Here is a 19,309-nt window from a genome sequence, read left to right on the forward strand (position 1 = left end):
CTTGGAGGTCTTCTAGTCCAACCCCCTGCCCAGGCAGGAAACCCTACACCATTTCAGACAAATGGTTATCCAACATTTTCTTAAAAACTTCCAGTGTTGGAGCATTCACAACTTCTGCAGGCAAGTCGTTCCACTTATTGATTGTTCTAACTGTCAGGAAATTTCTCCTTAGTTCTAAGTTGCTTCTCTCCTTGATTAGTTTTCCACCCATTGCTTCTTGTTCTGCCCTCAGGTGCTTTGGAGAATATCTTGACTCCCTCTTCTTTGTGGCAGCCCCTGAGATATTGGAAACTGCTATCATGTCTCCCCCTAGTCCTTCTTTTCATTAAATTGGAGTAGATATGTATAGAGATAAGGAAGTGTATCAATTATACGACAAAAGTTGATGTAAATGTTTAAACCGGAGATGTCATGCTATGGCCATTGTTTTTAATTTGTATTATAAATAAAAAACTTTTTATATAAAAAAGGTTTTTCCCTGGAGACAAAAATAAACCAAAAGGAGGCAACGAAGAGGTTAATTTTGTTAATCGGATGGCTTATAACTGCTAATTTGTTTCTGGTTGGGATTCCAGGTTCACACCTGTGGACGCCTGCCGAGAAGCAGTTGTTCAAGAAATCCTTTGCCCTGCACAAAAAGGACTTCTACCTCATACAGAAGAAGGTGAGCCTTCCGAACAAAGGAGCACTTTCACTTCCTCTTCCCAAAATATATCCCAGCTTTTCTCTTCCCTTTACAATCCATTAGTTGTTCTCAGGATGGAGAGCTCAGTGGCTCCTTTTACATTAGAGCTATTGAGGTCATTTTTATCACAAACAGCCCTCGACCAGGGTTGAAATGCTCCCAGTTCGGATTGGATTGCCTGATCCGGTAGCCATGGCGGCGGGTGGTTCGGAGAACCAGGAGCAAAAATCCCTCCCCCCCCATGCCCGGCTGAGCCCCCCAGTCACATTACCTCACCACCACCAAGCCACGCCCACAGAACCGGTAGTAACAAATTTTACATTTCACCATTGCCGTCGACTTAAAACAGTTCGTTTAGTGACTGTTCAAAATTACAGCAGCAGTAAGGGGAAGGGGGGAGAGGGGGGAGATGAAGGATCAATGTAAAGGAATGATTGAAGATATGTAATTAAGAAATAGAAATAATTTGAAATGAAATCGGGGCTGCTCAGCTGCCATTTCAGAAGGGAATGGAAAGGGAGAGGAGAGAGTGAAGGAAGAAAGTAGGTAGGAAAGAGAGAGGTAGAAAAGGGGGAAAGGAGAGGAAGAAGAAAGGGGAAAGAGAGAGGGTTAGAAAGGGTGGAAGAGAAGAATAGGGAAGGAGGAGAGGATGTAGAAAAGCGAAGGAGAGGAAGGATGAAGAAAGTAGAAGAAAGTAGAGAAGGGAGGAGGAAAGGTTTGTTAAGACAGGAAGTGGTAGCTGGGCAGGTCCGAATAAGTAACAAATGAAAATTAATGACTAATGTTGAATAAGAGACTGTATATTGAATAGGTTGTTGGAAAATGGAAATAAAACTTTTTTATTAAAAAATAAAAATAAAAAAAATTAGAAAAAAAAATTACAGCAGCAGTGGAAGGAAAAGGGACGGCCGTTTTTTCATACTTGCGACCACTGTAGCATGCCCAGGGTCACAGGATCAAAATCCAGACTCTTGGCAACTGGTTCATATTTACAACAGTTGCAGAGTCCTGGGGTCACGTGATCTCCTTTTGCGACCTTCTGGCAAGCAAAGGCAGTGGGGACGCCAGATGAATGATGGTGCTGCTAAGTGAACTGTCAGGCATCCAAGTAATACCCTCAGCCAAGTAAGACTCCAAGGCAAGCAATTCCTCAAAGATCCATTTTACTAGAGATGTCATATTGGCATATTTATTTTATTTATTTAATTTTATTTGCATTTATATCCCGCCCTTCTCCGAAGACTCAGGGCGGCTTACACTGTGTCAAGCAATAGTCTTCATCCATTTGTATATTATATACAAAGTCAACTTATTGCCCCCAACAATCTGGGTCCTCATTTTACCTACCTTATAAAAGGATGGAAGGCTGAGTCAACCTTGGGCCTGGTGGGACTTGAACCTGCAGTAATTGCAAGCAGCTGTGTTAATAACAGACCGTCTTACCAGTCTGAACCACAGAGGCCCTTATCTGGGAAAACCTGAATCTGAGAAGGCCCGGGTTTTCCCACCACCACCACCACCCCAAAAGAAAATCAAATTCCCTTCCCCCTGTACCCACATGTCCATCACATGGTCCAATCAATGCACCGTCCCAACTGGAGAGGCCTCCCAGTCACCTCACTCCAGGTGAGGCTGCAGGCTGAACGTCCTTGACTCTCGGAGAAAAGAATGTTGTTGTGGCTACGTAACTCTACCAACTCCATGCAATCCCCCCTCCTACTTTCCCACAGCACTAAGCGTGGCAACCGTAAAGATCCAAAAGAAAAAAACGGCCTCCAGGGGTGACATGAACCACGGCAGGGATTCACTTAACAAGTGTGATAAAGAAGGGTCGTAAAATGGAGCAAAATTCACTTAGCAACAGTCTTGTTTAGCAGTGGAAATTTTGGGCTCCGTTGGGGTCGTAGGTTGAGGACGAGTTTTCCCTGAACCTTAATTCTGACCTCGGATCTTTTTGAAGGCAGGAGGTGTGCTGAGAAAGGCAGCATCTATACCTTGTTCATCTTCTAACCGTTTAAAGGGATTCCTTCTCTTTTGCCTGCATTGAGATGATCTGTTTTCTTTCTTCCTCCTTGAATAGATACAAACCAAGACCGTTTCTCAGTGTGTCGAATACTACTACAGTTGGAAAAAAATACTAAAATTTGACTGCAACCGAGCGCAGGTGGGAGAAAAGAGACCCAGGACTGAGCAGGATGAGACGGAGTTGGATGAAGAAAAGGTAGAGCAAGATTGAAAACTTTGTTGGGAACGACAGCTGAGATTTAGGAGATGGATTTTATAAAAAGCCACATTCCCACCCCCTCCCCTTTTACCGTATCCGCCGCTTACTTTAGGAAATGCAGAATCCGCGCAGCCAATTTTCAGTGTCACGCAGGAGGAGGTTTCCCTAATCTTGATTCTCTTTCCCTTTCGTGAAGCTGTCGGAATAAATATTTGTTCTGTAAAAATTTGTGGTATTTTTCCGTATTGGTATTTTGCACTCTAGAAAGTAGTTCTTTCCACACTTGTTGCAGCTTGTTGACTTTCAGGTCGAAGTTGTCGCAGCTCCTTTATGTCTCCGGGGGCTCCTCACAAACTCTTTTAAGAACAACGGACCGCCTCGTAAATTAGAAGCGGCTGTACTGTACCCGTTTGCAGACTGTGCCCTTGCAGTTTTCCAAAATTGCTGGCAATTTTTTTTTTTATTTTATCCTTCCGTGACTTGCAGATTTTATGCAGCCCCAAGAAAAGGCTCTGCCACCTGCCCGAACAGGAGAATAAGCCGAAATCAAGGAATTACAAAAAGACAGCGCAGAGTGCCTTCAGTCCAGCCAGCAGCCAAAAGGACGTTCTAGATACCCCCAGAAGCACAGGCAGCCAGGGGGTCTTCCCTTGTAAAGAGTGTGCCAGGTAGTACGGAAGTTTATTCATGCTCTTGATGTTTTGTGATTGTGGTTGGCTACGAGGCTTAATCTCCAAAAGAGTTCCCCGTTTCCACGTTTTACATGTTGGGGACAGGGGTGAAATGCTCCCGGTTTGGACCGGATCGCCTGATCCGGTAGCGATGGTGGCAGGTGGTTCAGAGAACCGGTAGCAAAAATCCTTCCCTCCCCCCACATGCCCAGCTGAGCTGTGTGATCATCAGAGGTTGTTTTTTTTTTTTTTACTTTTAAAAGCATTTTTTCTTCGGCCGAAAAAATGCTCTTAAAAGTAAAAAAAAAGGCTCTGATGATCACGCGGCTCAGCTGGGATCGTCTGAACCTTTTAAAAGCATTTTTTTCTACAACCTCTTCGGCCAAAGAGGTTGTAGAAAAAATGCTTTTAAAAGTAAAAGTAAAAAAAAGTAAAAAAAAAAAGTTGGCCACTCCCACCCAGTCACATTACCCCACCACCACCAAACCATGCCCACAGAACCGGTAGTAACAAATTTTACATTTCACCCCTGGTTGGGGGGGTCATTTGCTATGGCATCTCAGTAAGTTTTGCCTTCATCCATTTGGTCCATGCGTATCAGAAAAAGCTGGAGCAAAGAGACAGCCCGTTTTATTTTATATTTACTTTTATTTTCATTCATTCGTTCGAGTGGTGGTGCGGTGGGTTATCAGGAGGTTGTGAATTCAATCCTAGGTAGAGGCAGATATTTCTTTCTCTCTCTCTGGGCACACTGAGAATATATATCTGCCGAACAAAACTCCACACTGGCGACAGGAAGGACATCCGGCCAGTAATCACTCAGTTCCATTCAGTTGCCCAGACTCCACCCTGCAAGGAGTTATGGGGTCTCTAAAAGAGGATGATAATTCATTCATTCTATAGCCTCCCGCCTTTGTCAATGACTTTGGGCGGCTTATAATAAAAGAAAAGCATTACATTTGAAATGCTAAAAACATTTTAAAACAATAAAGATATCCAAAATAAATATACAGAGCAGGCAAGACACTTGGCCAGTTAACAGTTAGCAGGTTCAGCAGCTCAGAACGAGAACACAGCCAAGTTAAAAAGGCTTAACAGGGTTGGAGCCACTCTTAATTTCTGAAGGGAGGGTGTTCCATAGAGCAGGGGCCACTGCAGAAGGGGCCTTTCTTCTAGTCCGTGACATTTTGTGGCTGACGGGATCTGCAGCATACCTGTTCCTCTCGATCTAGTTGGAGGGTCTTGGGCAAAGGTGACCCCCTCAGGCACCACCGTCCCAAGCCATGCAAGGCTTTAAAAGTAACCACCAGCACCTTGAATTGAATTCCGAAACCCACTGGTAACTTAACCGATGCAGCTCACGCAGAAATGGTGTTACATGGTGCCATGCATCTCGCAGCATTTACTAGTGTTTGCTTACACTAGCTGATAATTGCTTCTGTGTGTTTGTGTGTGTGAGAGGGGGAGGGGGAGAGAGAGAAAGTGAGGAAAGGAGAGAGAGAAGGCGAGAAAGGGAGGAAGAGAGAGGGAAGGAGGGAGAGAAAGAGAAGGAAGGAGAGAGAAAGGGAGAGAGGGAAGGAGGAAGGGAGAAAGAAGAAGGGAGAAAGAGGGAAGGAGAGAGAAGGCAAGAAAGGGAGGGAGAGAGAGGGAAAGAGGGAGGAAAAGAAGGAAGGAGAGAGAAAGAGAGAGGGAAGGAGGAAGAGAGAGAAGAAGGGAGAAAGATAGAAGGAGAGAAGGAAGGAAGGAGAGAGAAGACAAGAAAGGGAGAGAAGGAAGAGAAGGAAGGAGAGAAAGGGAGAGAGGGAAGGAGGAAGGAAGAAAGAAGAAGGGAGAAAGGGGGAAGGAGAGAGAAGGCAAGAAAGGGAGGGAGAGAGAGGGAAAGAGGGAGGAAAAGAAGGAAGGAAAGAGAAAGGGAGAGAGGGAAGGAGGAAGAGAGAGAAGAAGGGAGAAAGATAGAAGGAGAGAAGGAAGGAAGGAGAGAGAAGACAAGAAAGGGAGAGAGGAAGGAGGAAGGGAGAGAAGAAGGGAGAAAGAGAGAGGGAAAGAGAGAGAAGGCAAGAAAGGGAGGGAAAGAAAAGGAAGGAGAGAAAAAGGGAGAGAGGAAAGAGGAAGGGAGAAAGAAGAAGGGAGAAAGAGAGAGGGAGAGAGCTGTACAACTGAAGAGTGCTTCTCTCTGGTCTACCTCCAGAGTGTTTGACAAGATAAAAAGTCGGAATGCCCACATGAAGCGCCATCGCCTACAGGAACAAATGGAACCAATGATAAAAATTAAGTGGCCCATAAAGCACTTGAAAAACGAACCAAAGAAGGAAGAAAAAAACTTGGACATGGATTTCCTCCAGTGGTAAACTGGGAAAGAGCCGCTTTGGGGTAAGAATGCTGTTAAAACTACCAGATGCCCCGGGGGGGGGAAGAGAAAAAAAAAAAGAAATCAGGTTTCTTGTAAAAATTATGTTTTAACACTCCCACAATAGATCAAACGATTCCTAGTTTTGACGTACCTGGGTTTGAGTTAGCAAGGGAGAGAGAGGCCAGCTTACCATCTGCAAAGATTATTCATTCCTCACTACAGGCCAGGAGTTGACATCCTGGATGGGCGCGGTGGTGCCCTTAAGAAAAGAAACCCAATCCTCCTTGAATCCTTCGTTACAAGTAGCTAAATTCACCGTAGGATTTGACACGATCATGTCCTCAGCTTCTGTGTTAAACTCTAGGAAAAGCTGACAAAGGAGAAGGCAGGGAATTCACTGCTGACAACCTGCACAGTGAGAGGCGTAAAATTTACAAGGAATAAGGGGAAAAGTTAAGATGCTCGAACTACTGTTGATGCCAGCAGTTCGTTGCCTAGTTTTTAACACAAGAGACTACCCTACAATCTCTGTTCTAAGAAGCGTGAACCGCATTGGTTGCAATAGAAACAAAAAATAACAGCAGCAGCATCTTTAGAGATCAACTTACGATGTCAGCTTTAACCATTTGTATTCAAGTATTTGGGGGGAGTTTCTGTGCCAGTACAGATTAAAAAAAACCTTAATATTATATTGCACCGGACAATTCATATTCCATCCCTACATGACTTCAAAAATTAAGACTGCATTAAATAAAGTATGTTTTATTAAGCATGTGCAAGATCTCCTGATCAGGCTGTTTTAAGGATGGTTTCTGGAACTTAAATCTTTCCAACCAGAAGGGTTTTTATGGTAGTTCAGTACAAAACAGACTGATCTGGAGGATTAACTTCCAGACTTGAAGGTATAACCTTAACAGGTAATTTAACAGTTGATTTAACTTACAAATCGCATCCTCTGCCTATCGTATTTTGTTGCATAACTTGTTCAATTCAAATGTTATGATACTCTAATTCTCTCTTTCTCTTTTTCTTTCTCTCTCTCTCTCCTCCATCCCTCCCCAGCTGTGTCTTGTAGAGTTCTGTTAATATTACTATTTTTATTTTGAAGGAGGATAAAGTAGAACCGATCAGTGAGAAATTGACATTGTATTTTGAATCTTTTCTGTGACTGATATTGTACAACTGCTTTTTGATTCACTCTTATATAGTGCCGAAGTGACCTGTGTTCTTGTTATTTTGTATGCACTCAGCGTTGGTTATTAAATTGGGTTTTTGCAACCAAAACCGCAGCAGCTTTCTGGATTTATTCTTTGACTAGCTAGCGAGCTCCCGATCCAAATGGCAAGGCGGAAATCCAGAGAGAACGGGGGCTTGGTTGTTGTTGTGTAGATCAGAATCCGTCAGCCCTACCAGGTAGACCAGATCAGGGAACAACATTCTATAGGAAAGCAGAAAACTATTGAGTTGTAATGTCAAGTGAAAGCAGCACCCAGAGCCACACGTGAATAGTTGAAGTCCATAACTTTATTGCCTCCCACCTATGTTACAAGAATCTCTCCAGACTGCTTGCCTTCCCCTGGGAATAACCAGAAAAGGCTTTAAGCCTATGCCACTTTTAGCTATGCAAGGATGCCAAGCTAGGCCCTCGTTTGATTCCTCCTTCAGCTTGACTGGCAGTTTCCCAACAGGCCGGAACAAAATTTGCATCCCATCGAATCAGAGGGGGATCTGATCCTTATCATCTCCCTTCCCTTTAAGAAATACTTCTGCCTGTTTACAGAATGATTCCAAGGATTTGCTTCAAGGCTGTTTCCCTGGCTTTTTACAACATCGGAATGTATTATATAGAGGTAAATCCTCGACTTACAACCATTCGTTTAGCGACCGTTTAAAGTTAACAACGGCACTGAAAAAAGGGGACTTATGGCCAATGTTCACATTTAACAACCGTTGCAGCATCCCCATGGTCACGTGATCAAAATTTGGGCACTTGGCAGCCGGCAGGTAGTTACGACAGTTTCCCGAGGTCATGTGATCCTCATTTTTTTTTTTATTTGCATTTATATCCCGTCCTTCTCCGAAGACTCAGGGCGGCTTACACTATGTTAGCAATAACCCAGCTGGTTTCCGAGAAGCAAAGTCAATTGGGGGGGGGAGCCAGATTCATTTAATGACTGCATGATTCACTTAACAACCCCAGAGATTTGCTTAACCAAAAAAAAGTAGTAGTAAAATGGGACCAAACTCACTTTAAACCACTGCCTTGCTTAGCAAGGAAAAATTTGGCCTCAATTTTGTTATACCATAGTTTTTGGAGTATAAGACAGTGATTCCCAAACTGTGAGCCGCGGCTCCCCAGGGAGCCGCGCTATCGTCATGGGGGCGCCGCGGAATATCTGCGCCCGCTGGGTCCGGCGCTGATGCGCCATTTCTGGGGCGTCTGGTGCGCATGCGCAGTTGCAGGTCGGATTTCCGGGGGAGCCGCGGGCGCGTCTGGTGCGCATGCGCAGTTGCAGGTCGGATTTCCGGGGGAGCCGCGGGCGAAAAAGATTGGGAACCTCTGGTATAAGACATACTTTTTTCCCCCCTAAAAGAGGGTGGAAATGTTGGTGTATCTTATACACCGAATAGAGCCATTTTTGGCCTCCCGAAACCCTGCCTGGCTTGTCCCATTTTTCCAAAAAATGGGCCCGTTTTTTGCAAAAACAGGGTGCGCAGAGGGTTTGGGGGGCATGCAGAGTGCTCCTGGGGGGCCAAGGAGGGCAAAAACTTTTGTTTTCTTACTTACCTCTTCCAAATCTTGGTGCGTCTTATACACCGGTGTGTCTTATTGTCCGAAAAATACGGTAAGTCTTTCCCCATTGATGAATTAGTAACCTGGTTGTTATGTGAATCTGGCTTCCCCTTTGACTTGGCTTGCCAGAAGGTCGCAAAAGGGGACACAGCAATGGACGTAAGTGTGAACCAGCTGCCAAGCATCTGAATTTTGATCACACGATCGCGGGGATGCTTCAAAGCTCGCAACTGAAAAACGGTCATAAGTCACTTTTTTTCAGCGCCATCATTTTGATTAGTCACTAAACGAACTGCTGTACCTCGAGGACTACCTGTATTTTGCTAGGCTTCTTCGTGTACGTATTCAATATAATTTTACGTCAACCTCAGCGGTGCCCAGTAACAACACCAGACAGATGAACTGAATTATTTTATTTTATTTTACCCACCGAATCAATTCATCGCGCTGAATAGCCTTCGGTGCTTATCTTGTTAACCTTGTTTCGGTTTATTGCACGACGATTTTGCATAAGTTGACAAGCCCTTATAGGAAAGAGGAAACAAACTATGGAACATCAAACCGAAATTAATTTGTTAATCCTGGTTAAGGGAACTTGGTTTAACCCCTCCCTGCCAGATACACCTTGGCACTCATCATGAATTGTCTCTGAGAGGCATGATGAGTACCAAAAACAGTGGCTACTAAACCATTTTTTTCCCATAAGGAATAATGTAGTGAGTCGACACCGACAAGTTCTAGCTTGTGCATCGAGTACTAAACAAACGATGAGTCCCGGGGCAAAATTTTCGCATCAGAATGGGTCGAGTACAAAAACTCAATGAGTTTCAAAGCAGTCGAGTACCAAGGTTCCACTGTACAATTTCCTCCTATGGACATTTATTCTGACTTCATCCATTGAGGGAGGGAACCAGGATTACAAATACACCTTCAATCAATGGACGAGTAAATTGGATACTAAAACCTTTCAGAACTTGACTCGTCATTCAGACTCCAGTAAGTTATTGCTGTCTACCTCTCTTTCCATAGGGGTCTTGTCGTCGTTTGAGTTACACGCCTGAGAGCAGGACATTTAAAAAATAAATAAAAATGGCTGCAGTTGTGTTTACATTATCTTCAGAGCCGTAAAACTCATTAAAAACACGTTTGCTTGCTGCTGTCTTACACTTCCTTACATCGTGGCCAGCTTTTTGCATTCACATTTGCAATCACTGTGGACAACCTCAGGGCATCCCGGAGATCCTGAAACTAGAATTAATAATCTACACTCATTGTAGACCAGTGGTTCTCAACCTTTATAGTGCTGCGACCCCTTTAATACATGCTGCGACCCCTTTAATACATGCTGCGACCCCTTTAATACAGGACGGAGGCATTAAAGCGGAGACTCCTCCCCTATTAAGATTATCGCGCCTGAAGCCAGATTAGGCTAGCGATTGGAAGTGATTGCAGCTGGCTTGAGAGGGAGACATCAGAGCAAAGATTTCTCTCTCTTTTTTAATTCATCGCGCCTGAAGCCGAATTCGACTAGCGATTTGAAGAGCCCTGCAGCTGGCTTGTGGAGTCAACCATTGGAGCACGATTCTTCGACTCGCAAGTATACTTCCCATATTTCCGATGGTCTTAGGCGACCCCTGGCAAATCGTCATTCGAACCCCAACGGGGTCGCGACCCACAGGTTGAGAACCGCTGTTGTAGATGAACCAAGTGGTATTTCTTTCCACACTTTTAAGGTAGCATGTGATGTGGCCCTAACTGTTAACGGCAGAGCTGTGAAAATGGGCTGGGGTATGACTGGAGACAAACACAACGACAGATACTTGCCAAATGGGCTTTCCTAGCTTTTGCATCTAGTTACTTGCTAAATAGGATTAAAACGGAATAAATAAGCATTACGAGTTTTATCTCGATGAACCTTTTCAAAGCGAGTGGCCATTATTATGACTTGGAAACGAAACCCAGGTTCCTCCAGGGCTGTCTGTTTAAACGGAACACTTTGGAAAGCAGGCATATATTCTGGCATTTTATAAATCATGGTTATTTTCAAGCACTAACCGTAATTGGTGGTTACAGGATACTCTGCATTATTGGGAAAGCTTAGGCAGTAGGCAAACTGGTTTTTAAATTGAAAGGTGAGCTCATACCCCACTCCACTTTGACTAAAGTGACCTGAAAATCATGTTTTAATTCTTTTTTAAAAAACTGATCATCCTGTTCCTCCTTCCTTCCCTACCCGGTGATATTGGCTGCGTCAGGATACGCTACTTTTCTATGCTCTTTCCATGCCTGTTCTTTTTTTTTTTTTTTTTTTCAGTACTGGCTGTGCCCAGACTTACTCAGGTTCTCGTTCCCATTTCGCATCGATTCTAAAAAGTCAAAATTTTGGTGCAAGAAAAGAATTTGGTCCAGGTTTTCGGGGGCCAGCACACCTCTCCGGTGCTCCAGTGCACTTTCGCTAGCGGCAAAGGCCTGATCTGGCGGTACAACTGTTGCCGGTATAGCCAAATATTGCCGGGCTAATCGGGCCACCGAGGGGAACCGGTGTTCGTTGCTCTTCCACCAATCCAAGGGGTTAGTGCTACGCTTGCAGAGAGGTTCTACGATGTAGTTCTCCAGCTGTTGATGGATCTCGGGCATGCTTTCCGTAGGGTCTTTTCCCAAAAGGATGTCATACATACTTTGAGATTGTCCACTTGAACCTCTCTCTTTATGAGCAGCCAGCTGGCTGACTGTTTCGCTAACCTCTGCTTTGTAATCAGAATTGGGCACCCAGAATGGGTTGGTCGGCGGGGTCTGAGGATTGAAGAACTGAGACAACATGGCCTTGACTTTCTTGTGCAACTCGCTCCGTAGACTTGGATTGAGGAACCTCATTTCCTTAAATCGAGGGTCTAGAAACGACGCAATGACCGCTGGGCTCTCCAGCAACTTATTGTCTTCCAAAATACCCCAACGCTGGGTTAGCTCCCCTCTGATATTGTTGACCACCATTTTGATGATGCCGCTGGCTTCTTCGGACTGCTGTCCGATGGCGGTGACGATACCATGGATACAAGGCATCAGGGAGGAGATGGAGAAGTTCTGCTCCTCTCGCAAGAATGATGTGGCGATCTTAAGCGTCCTCATCACGGGCACCAGGTCCTGCAAGAGCTTCCACTGGCTGTCAGCCAAATTCTGGACCACTGAAGGTCCTTTGGGATGTTCCTCCAAAACAGACATGATGGCCCACTTGAGGTCTAGCAGGCACTCGCACATCTCGATGGTTGTTATCCATCGAGCCCCAGTGTCCGTCACCAACTTCAGCTTAGTTTTGTTGATGGCTTCCAGTTTGCTGTTCAGGGAGCAAGTAGCCTTGGCGTCTTGCTGGAAGTAACGGACGACGCTTCGAGCCGCGGTCAATGCTTCCTGCACCTGTTCCACTTCGAGGCCGGCCTTGACGCAAAGGTGCAGCAGGTGAGCTGCGCAGCACAGGCTGGTCCAGCCGTAGACGCATTTCAGGTGGGACGAATTGGCCTCCAGATCCTGCAGGCTGTCATGCATCATGCAGAAGACTGATTTGTTGGACAACCCGAAGTCCGTGAGGACCGCGTACAGCCTCTCTCCCAGGTTGCTCTCCTCTTTGTTCTCGTGCACCTGCTGGGTTTCTAGGATGCACCTCGCCCGCCGCCACTCCCCGTCAATAAAATTTGTCACAATGGTCAGGTACCTCTGGTTGGGGTGAGACAGCCAGAACTCGGCGCAGATGACAATTGACTGAGCGGTCTGCAAGTAGTGTTCTAGGTGTTGCTTGACAACGTTGTATCGATGCCAGAGCATGCTAGAGAGCTGCACAGGGGATGGGAGAACGAAGCTAGGTTCCAAGTAGCCAATGAGAAGGCCAAAACCTTTGTCTTTCACTACGGAGAGCGGATGCAAGTCCCGAAAGATCATCTCTAGCACCAGTTCCAGAATCACGTCCGTCCTGGGTTCCGTGCAGGCCACCGCGTGGTAGGGATTATTGTTCTCGGGGGTCAGCTGGCGAGCTCTTTTTATGGCATTCTCCTGAGCCACGTAGTCGGGGTCCGGCACCTGGTCGTCCTTCAGTTGCGAGAGGAGGGTGTCGCGGATGCTGTGTTTGCGCACCAGGTGTTCCCTCATGGTGGTGGTGCTGTTGTGGAAGGACAACTGCTTCTTGCAGACGTTGCATTCTACATAAGCGTCTCCCAGCTTGGTGTAGTAGTTCCACACTTTGGACTTCCGGCGGTCAACGTAGAGAGACGTGCTGGTCCCATCGTGGCCGTTGCCTTTCTCGCGCCGCCTCCTGGCACAGGGGCCCAGATTGGCCGGCACTGCACAAGTATTGAAAACCATTGAAATCTCCTCTGTCAAAATGGAACAGGAGAGGACATAGTAACCCCAACATTTGTGGTTAATGACAGCATAGTTGAATGGGCCACATATCAAAGGATTGGGAAGGGAGAGCCGGGATGGGGGACCCCATCGTCAAAGACTGACAACGCTTTCAGGAAACTCTTATTGTGAGGCTACTTGGACCTCATGACAATTTTTATGTTAGGTGCATTCCTAACTTTCATGATACAATCACTCTGTCCTTTACAAATGACCAGGATGTTGGTTTGGTAGTTAAGGGGCTGACCTAGAAATACTAGAATACTAAGGCATTATTCTGTCTTAGGCATGAAAGGTAGCTGGGTGACTTTGAGCCAATCACCATAAGACGGTGAGTTCTAGTCCTGCCTTAAACATGAAAGCTGACTGGGTGACTTTGGGCCAATCGCCAGGAGACAGTGAGTTCTAGTCCTGCCTTAAACATGAAAGCTGACTGGGTGACTTTGGGCCAATCGGCAAGAGACAGTGAGTTCTAGTCCTGCCTTAAACATGAAAGCTGACTGGGTGACTTTGGGCCAATCGCCAGGAGATGGTGAGTTCTAGTCCTGCCTTAAACATGAAAACTGACTGGGTGACTTTGGGCCAATCGCCAGGAGATGGTGAGTTCTAGTCCTGCCTTAAACATGAAAGCTGACTGGGTGACTTTGGGCCAATCGCCAGGAGACGGTGAGTTCTAGTCCTGCCTTAAACATGAAAGGTGACTTTGGGCCAATCGCCAGGAGACGGTGAGTTCTAGTCCTGCCTTAAACATGAAAGCTGACTGGGTGACTTTGGGCCAATCGCCAGGAGATGGTGAGTTCTAGTCCTGCCTTAAACATGAAAGCTGACTGGGTGACTTTGGGCCAATCGCCAGGAGACGGTGAGTTCTAGTCCTGCTTTAAACATGAAAGCCGACTGGGTGACTTTCAGCCATTCGCTCTCTCTCTTAGCCCAACTCATCTCATAGAATTATTGTGGGAAAAGTAGGAGGAGGAGAGTATTAGGTATTTTTGCCGCCTTAACTTACTTATAGTAAAGGCGAGGAAAAAACCCTAATCAATAAATAGAGAAATACATAAATAAATTTGCTTAAAGAGAGCCACCCAGAGTTGCTGCCCGGGGAACCCTGGGAGTTGAAGTCCACCTGCCTTAAAAGCTGCTAAGGTTGAAAAACAACCGCTCTAGGTGCAGCGATTTGTGGAGAAATTCCCATACCTTGCACTGTCTGAGGATAGGATGGAGCGAGCAGAGGGAGACTTTGAACTTCCAAGATCTCTTTGGGGGAAGGCTCCCCTTCGTTGTCCTCAAGCTTGACGCATTTCGATAGGAAGTCGCTGATCCTTTTGGAGCTCACATCTTCCATTGCGGTCTTAAAAGTGAGGATCAAGAGGGGGGGAGAAAAACGGCAGAAGAGGATCAGAAACAATACGTGAATCCGATCTTCCTACTTCATATAGAGCAGGGGTCTCCAACCTTGGTCCCTTTAAGACTTGTGGACTTCAACTCCCAGAGTCCCTCAGCCAGCAAAGCCAGGAGGGACTCTGGGAGTTGAAGTCCACAAGTCTTAAAGGGACCAAGGTTGGAGACCCCTGATATAGAGAGTGTTGGTGAACCTTTTCAGCACCAAGTGCCGAAATGGGGCTGCCCACACGTGCGTGTATGCCAGAAACTGGAAAAGCAGCCGTCCAGTGCGCATGCGCTCACCGGGAAGATGATCTTCCAGTTTCCAGCGCGCACATGTGCACCAGCCACCTGGTCTTCTGATTTCTGGCGCGCATGCATGTGCGAAGACCAGCTGGGATGCCGGAAACCAGAAATGCACAGGGGTTCCATGCAGCTGCTGTTCTGGTTTCTAGCACTCCCGTGTGCATGAAGACCAGTTGGAAGAGCCAGGGGCGACGGCTCACGTGCCCGGAGGGATGGCTTTGCGTCAGTGGTGATGTTGTGACTCCACCCCCCGAGCCTGTCCTCATGGAGGAGAGTGACTCGGAAAGTGAGGGAGAGGAGCCAGCAAGGCCTCCCTTGCCGGGAACCTCCTTTTTGGCACCGCCCCAAGTTCCAGCTGCAGGCCAGGAGGAGGAGCTGACAAGGCCTCCCTCTCCCGCACCCTCCTCCTCCCTGGCAACGCCTCAAGTCCCAGCTGCTGACGATCAATCCTGGATTGATCTGAGGCAGCGATGAAAAGATAAGCGTGCGCAGCAGAGGAAAAGGTGTGGCAGGCTCAGAGATTGCTGAGTCACTGAGCCACACCCCACAGGGTATAGAAGTGGGTGGACCTGCCATGTGGCCCTTGTGGCGGACAAAAAAGCTACCAAGGGTGCACTGCAGCTCGGTTGTTGGAGGGTTAAAGGACTTTGTCAGTGAGTTTTGGCAACGGATCTTGGACACCAGATAACGGACTCAGAACTTGGCAGGTCTTTGCACGGTCACTGCCAAGTATTTCCTCAACTGAAGAAAATCAGGTCTGTGGCAAATAAAAAGACTGGGAGACACGCGTCTTTGCGTTTGCTCTGTGAAGTGAGGAGGGGGACAGAACAGGTGAAATCTGAACTGGTTTACTATCGGTTCGGTAGCTGCGCACGCGCTCTGTTAATTTGCAGTTGTAAAGCAAACACCGCAGTCGTTAAGCGAACCCGTTGTTCGCGAAGGGATTTTATTTTTTTGAACAAACCAGAAATAAAATTTTACCGGTTTCCAGGGGGAAAAAAAAAAAGTTCTAAATTGTGGTTATGTGACGCTATGCGGGTTGTGAGCTGGTTTGCTGAGAATCTAATTTTAGAACCGGGTCATAAGTAGCTTTTGGAGGGGGCGGGGTCTGTTGTAACTTTGAATGGTTGCTAAGCAACTGGTCATGAGTCAAGGACTACCTTTGGAGGAGTTATTCAGTTCTTTCTGAATATCCATTGAATGACAGATAACTCAAATGTGGTCACAAGTCAAGGACTTACCTGTATATCGTGATTCTTTCCTGTAATAAACAATCATGGTTTGCTGTTAGCAGAACTAGAAGCCTTGTCTATTGTGGTTTGGGGCAAACCATTGGCATGTAATCCAGTGCTAGTATAAAAGGTTAAAATATAAAATATTAAGAGGTTGGTCAATGACATTATATTGGTTTTTACACCCTCATTTCATCCCGAAAAAATTCCTTGTTCTACTTAATGTCCTCATGTTGTTAACTACAATTCCCATCACCTAAAACAGCAGTGTCCAGCTAAGGGAGAGGATCTAAAGAGGTCCTTGGAATTATATTAAAAGACAATTCAGAAATCAGGTTTAATGCAGTGTTCTTTAGCCTTGGTAGCTTGAAGATGCATGGACTTCAACTCCCAGAATTCCCCAGCCAGCATTTTATTTATTAAGTCAGCAAAATCTAATATCCTTTTCGTACGTAGACAAACGTACAACCAAACGGTTTAGAAATCTCTTTGTCCTAGTACTCCAGATTTTTTGGTCTTTTTTTTTTAAAAAGCCTATCTAATTCAGTAGGCTGGCTTATAACAAATAGGCACTGTATGTTTAATAAGTTTAATTAATTACACAGTTTTATTCCATCGCTTGTTTCTCGCAATCTCAGAATCGTACACAATTTATTCCATTCAAGCTCGCAGCCCCATATTGCCAGCGCAGCCTTCCCCGTGGGGTTTTTATTATTATTATTACATAAAATAGATTCCAACCCCCATCATTCTCTAAAGCCATGCTGGTTGGAGTTAAAGGGAATTGTAATCCAGCACAACCGGACTACATCAGGGTAGGAAAAGCCACGGTGCTGTTATCTGTTGCACACTAACCCCCGTTATTCCCTCTCAAAAAAATTCTGTATTGCTGTTGCAACCACCTAAGAAGAAAAAAACAACAACAACGAATATCGTTCATGTGCCAATAACGTACCTATTCAGGGCAGCAATTTAAAACGAGGATGCGAATTTGAATGTATTGTTTTGTCTGTATGGATTTCTGCTACGGTTTCCCCCATATCAATTTCATCCGATAACTGAAGAGATGCTTCAAAACACACCTCCTTAAATCCGGATGGAGGCATCGAATTAGATTTTAATTCCTACTAGAGGCTCAACCCAATCTTGCCAGATGACCGCTCACCGGATCCATCCATCAGGAAAAGCCAAAAGGTTCCTTAGGGACAGGTGAATTTCCTGCTGGAATTCCGCTCTGCCCATCCCGCCTCCCCCCCTTCCCGTTAAAACGCCCCCAAAACGCATCAAATGCCGCTTTTGGGAGCGTGTGAACGGCAAGGCGAAAGTTTTCAAGGAGCCAAGGCAACCTACTTGGCAGCCCAGATTCCTGCCATCCTTAATAACGGGAGATAACGGATACTCACTCCTTTGTTATGGAGAGCGGAGGGCAGCCTCCAGTTCTTCCCGGTCTCTCAGAGCTCCTGGTGCAGCAAAATGGGATTACAGGCTAACCTTTCTTCGGGGGAAGTGATTCTTGTAGGGCTCCTCTAAAAAGTTCACAGCAGGGCTAAAAGCGTCCCCCGGATTGAGTGGGGACAACCAGGCTAAAAAAACGTTTCTGCCTTTTATTTTTGGAAAGCTTAGCTGGAAAGCCACAAAGGATGCCCTTATCTGCCAGAGTTGTTAGAAGCCCCCTTTCACCGCTTGGAGTGTGTACAATGACTGCAAAAAGATTGTGTTGTTAGTGGTGTTATATTTTTCCCCCTTCAGGTGCGTCCTCAGCATTTGGGATTTTTTTTGCTACCTGGATGCTGGATTTCCCTGGCGAAGACTGCCTGACCTCTGTAACTTTCTGGTTTTCCCGTGGAAAAAGAAGAACACTGAGGACAAGAGCTAACAGATATTAACAGTGAAAAGAACGGTTGCAGGGTTTGGGATTGGCTAGTCTAGAGAAAAGAAGGAATAGAATAGAATAGAATAGAATAGAATAGAATAGAATAGAATAGAATAGAATAGAATAGAATTTTTTATTGGCCATGTGTGATTGGACACACAAGGAATTTGTCTTGGTGCATATGTTCTTAGTGTACATAAAAGAAAAGATATGTTCATCAAGGTACAACATTTACAACACAAATGATGGTCAATATATCAATATAAATCAAGGATTACAGGTGACACGATAGCAGGGGCTGCCACAAAGAGGAGGGGGTCAACTTATTTTCCAAAGCACCAGAAGGCAGGACAAGAAACTGGATAGAAACTAATCATTTGAACTTGAATGCATTTGGCTCAAAATTAAATGGGGGAGGGGGGGAAATGACATTGCCATAGGTCTATACCAGGGGTCTCCAACCTTGACAACTTTAAGACTTGTGGACTGCAAGTCTCAGAATTCCTCAGCCGGCTTTGCTGGCTGAGGAATTCTGGGAGTTGAAGTCCACAAGTCTTAAAGTTGCCAAGGTTGGAGACCCCTGGTCTATATTATAGGCCACCCACCCAAACAAACAAACAAACAAACAAACAGGAAGTAGATGAACACACAGAAGTTGTCAATGCTCCAACGCTGGAAATCTTTAAGATGTTGGATAACCATTTGTCTGAAGTGGTGTAGGGTTTCCTGCCTAAGCAGGGGGTTGGACTAGAAGACCTCCGGGGACCCTTCCAACTCTGTTATTATGATGATGATGATGATAATCAAGGAAAAACAACCTAGAACCAAGGAGAAACTAACAGCAAGGACAATTAACCAATGGAATGGCTTGCCGTCCGAAGTTGTAGGTGCTCCATCACTTGAGGTTTTTAAGAAGAGACTGGACAGTCACTTGTCTGAAATGTTATAGGGTCTCCTGCTTGAGCAGAGAGTTGGTCTAGAAGACCTCCAAGGTCCCTTCCAGCTTTATTCTGATTGAGTGACAGTATAAAAGAGTTGGAAAGGATATTGAAAATGCCCTTTGATTCTCGAGGGGATTGAACAGTATGCAATTTGCAACAAGCACGCATTGTATGGAGAAATACACTTTTAATCAGATTAAACCTACAATTTATTTCACCACCATTCTTTAAGAGAACCACTTGGGTCTAGTGGCTAAAAGAAGCACCGGACTAATAAACTGTGAGTTCTAGTCTTGTTTTAGGCATTTAGCTGGGTGACCTTGGGCCAGTCACTCTCTCAGCCCTAGGAAGATGGCAATGGCAAACCACTTCCGAAAATGTTGCCAAGAAAAACTGCAGCAATTAATTCAGGAACTTTCCAGGGGTTGAGGGTGATGTGAAGGCAAAGACAGACTTGTCTTTTA

At 45.6% G+C, this 19,309-nt stretch overlaps 2 protein-coding genes across 11 annotated transcripts in view; one reads left to right on the top strand and one right to left on the bottom strand.

The window, feature by feature from the left end:
• ZNF541 (zinc finger protein 541) overlaps positions 1–7,124 on the top strand; it is a 31,761-nt gene extending 24,637 nt beyond the window's left edge. For 3 of the 4 annotated variants that reach the window (XM_058195082.1, XM_058195083.1, XM_058195081.1), the window contains 5 exons: positions 576–664; positions 2,766–2,906; positions 3,396–3,577; positions 5,769–5,950; positions 6,993–7,124. In XM_058195082.1, the coding sequence (XP_058051065.1) occupies positions 576–664; positions 2,766–2,906; positions 3,396–3,577; positions 5,769–5,928 (572 nt within the window). In that variant the 3' untranslated portion in view covers positions 5,929–5,950; positions 6,993–7,124. Of the gene's footprint in view, positions 1–575; positions 665–2,765; positions 2,907–3,395; positions 3,578–5,768; positions 6,054–6,992 lie in introns of those variants that run through there. The other variant, XM_058195084.1, reaches the window with a different exon arrangement.
• On the bottom strand, positions 4,132–17,492 carry LOC131204170 (E3 SUMO-protein ligase ZBED1-like). Of its 7 annotated transcripts, none has more exons than XM_058195088.1 (5): positions 17,435–17,492; positions 14,308–14,461; positions 9,155–13,085; positions 6,082–6,300; positions 4,132–4,450 (listed from the first exon to the last, which is right to left on the bottom strand). In XM_058195088.1, exons 2-3 carry the CDS (start codon positions 14,453–14,455, stop codon positions 11,035–11,037), a joined length of 2,199 nt encoding a protein of 732 aa, XP_058051071.1. In that variant the 5' UTR covers positions 14,456–14,461; positions 17,435–17,492; the 3' UTR covers positions 4,132–4,450; positions 6,082–6,300; positions 9,155–11,034. The 7 variants fall into 7 exon arrangements, with proteins under 7 accessions (XP_058051071.1, XP_058051074.1, XP_058051075.1 ...); XM_058195091.1 differs by lacking the exon at positions 4,132–4,450 and adding an exon at positions 16,987–17,116 and having other exon boundaries at positions 5,995–6,300; positions 17,435–17,477; XM_058195092.1 differs by lacking the exon at positions 4,132–4,450 and having other exon boundaries at positions 5,995–6,300; positions 9,155–13,052.
• Between the last annotated feature and the right edge of the window lie 1,817 nt (positions 17,493–19,309).

The sequence above is a fragment of the Ahaetulla prasina genome, chromosome 10, assembly GCF_028640845.1.
Source record: "Ahaetulla prasina isolate Xishuangbanna chromosome 10, ASM2864084v1, whole genome shotgun sequence".
Classification (NCBI taxonomy): domain Eukaryota; kingdom Metazoa; phylum Chordata; class Lepidosauria; order Squamata; family Colubridae; genus Ahaetulla; species Ahaetulla prasina.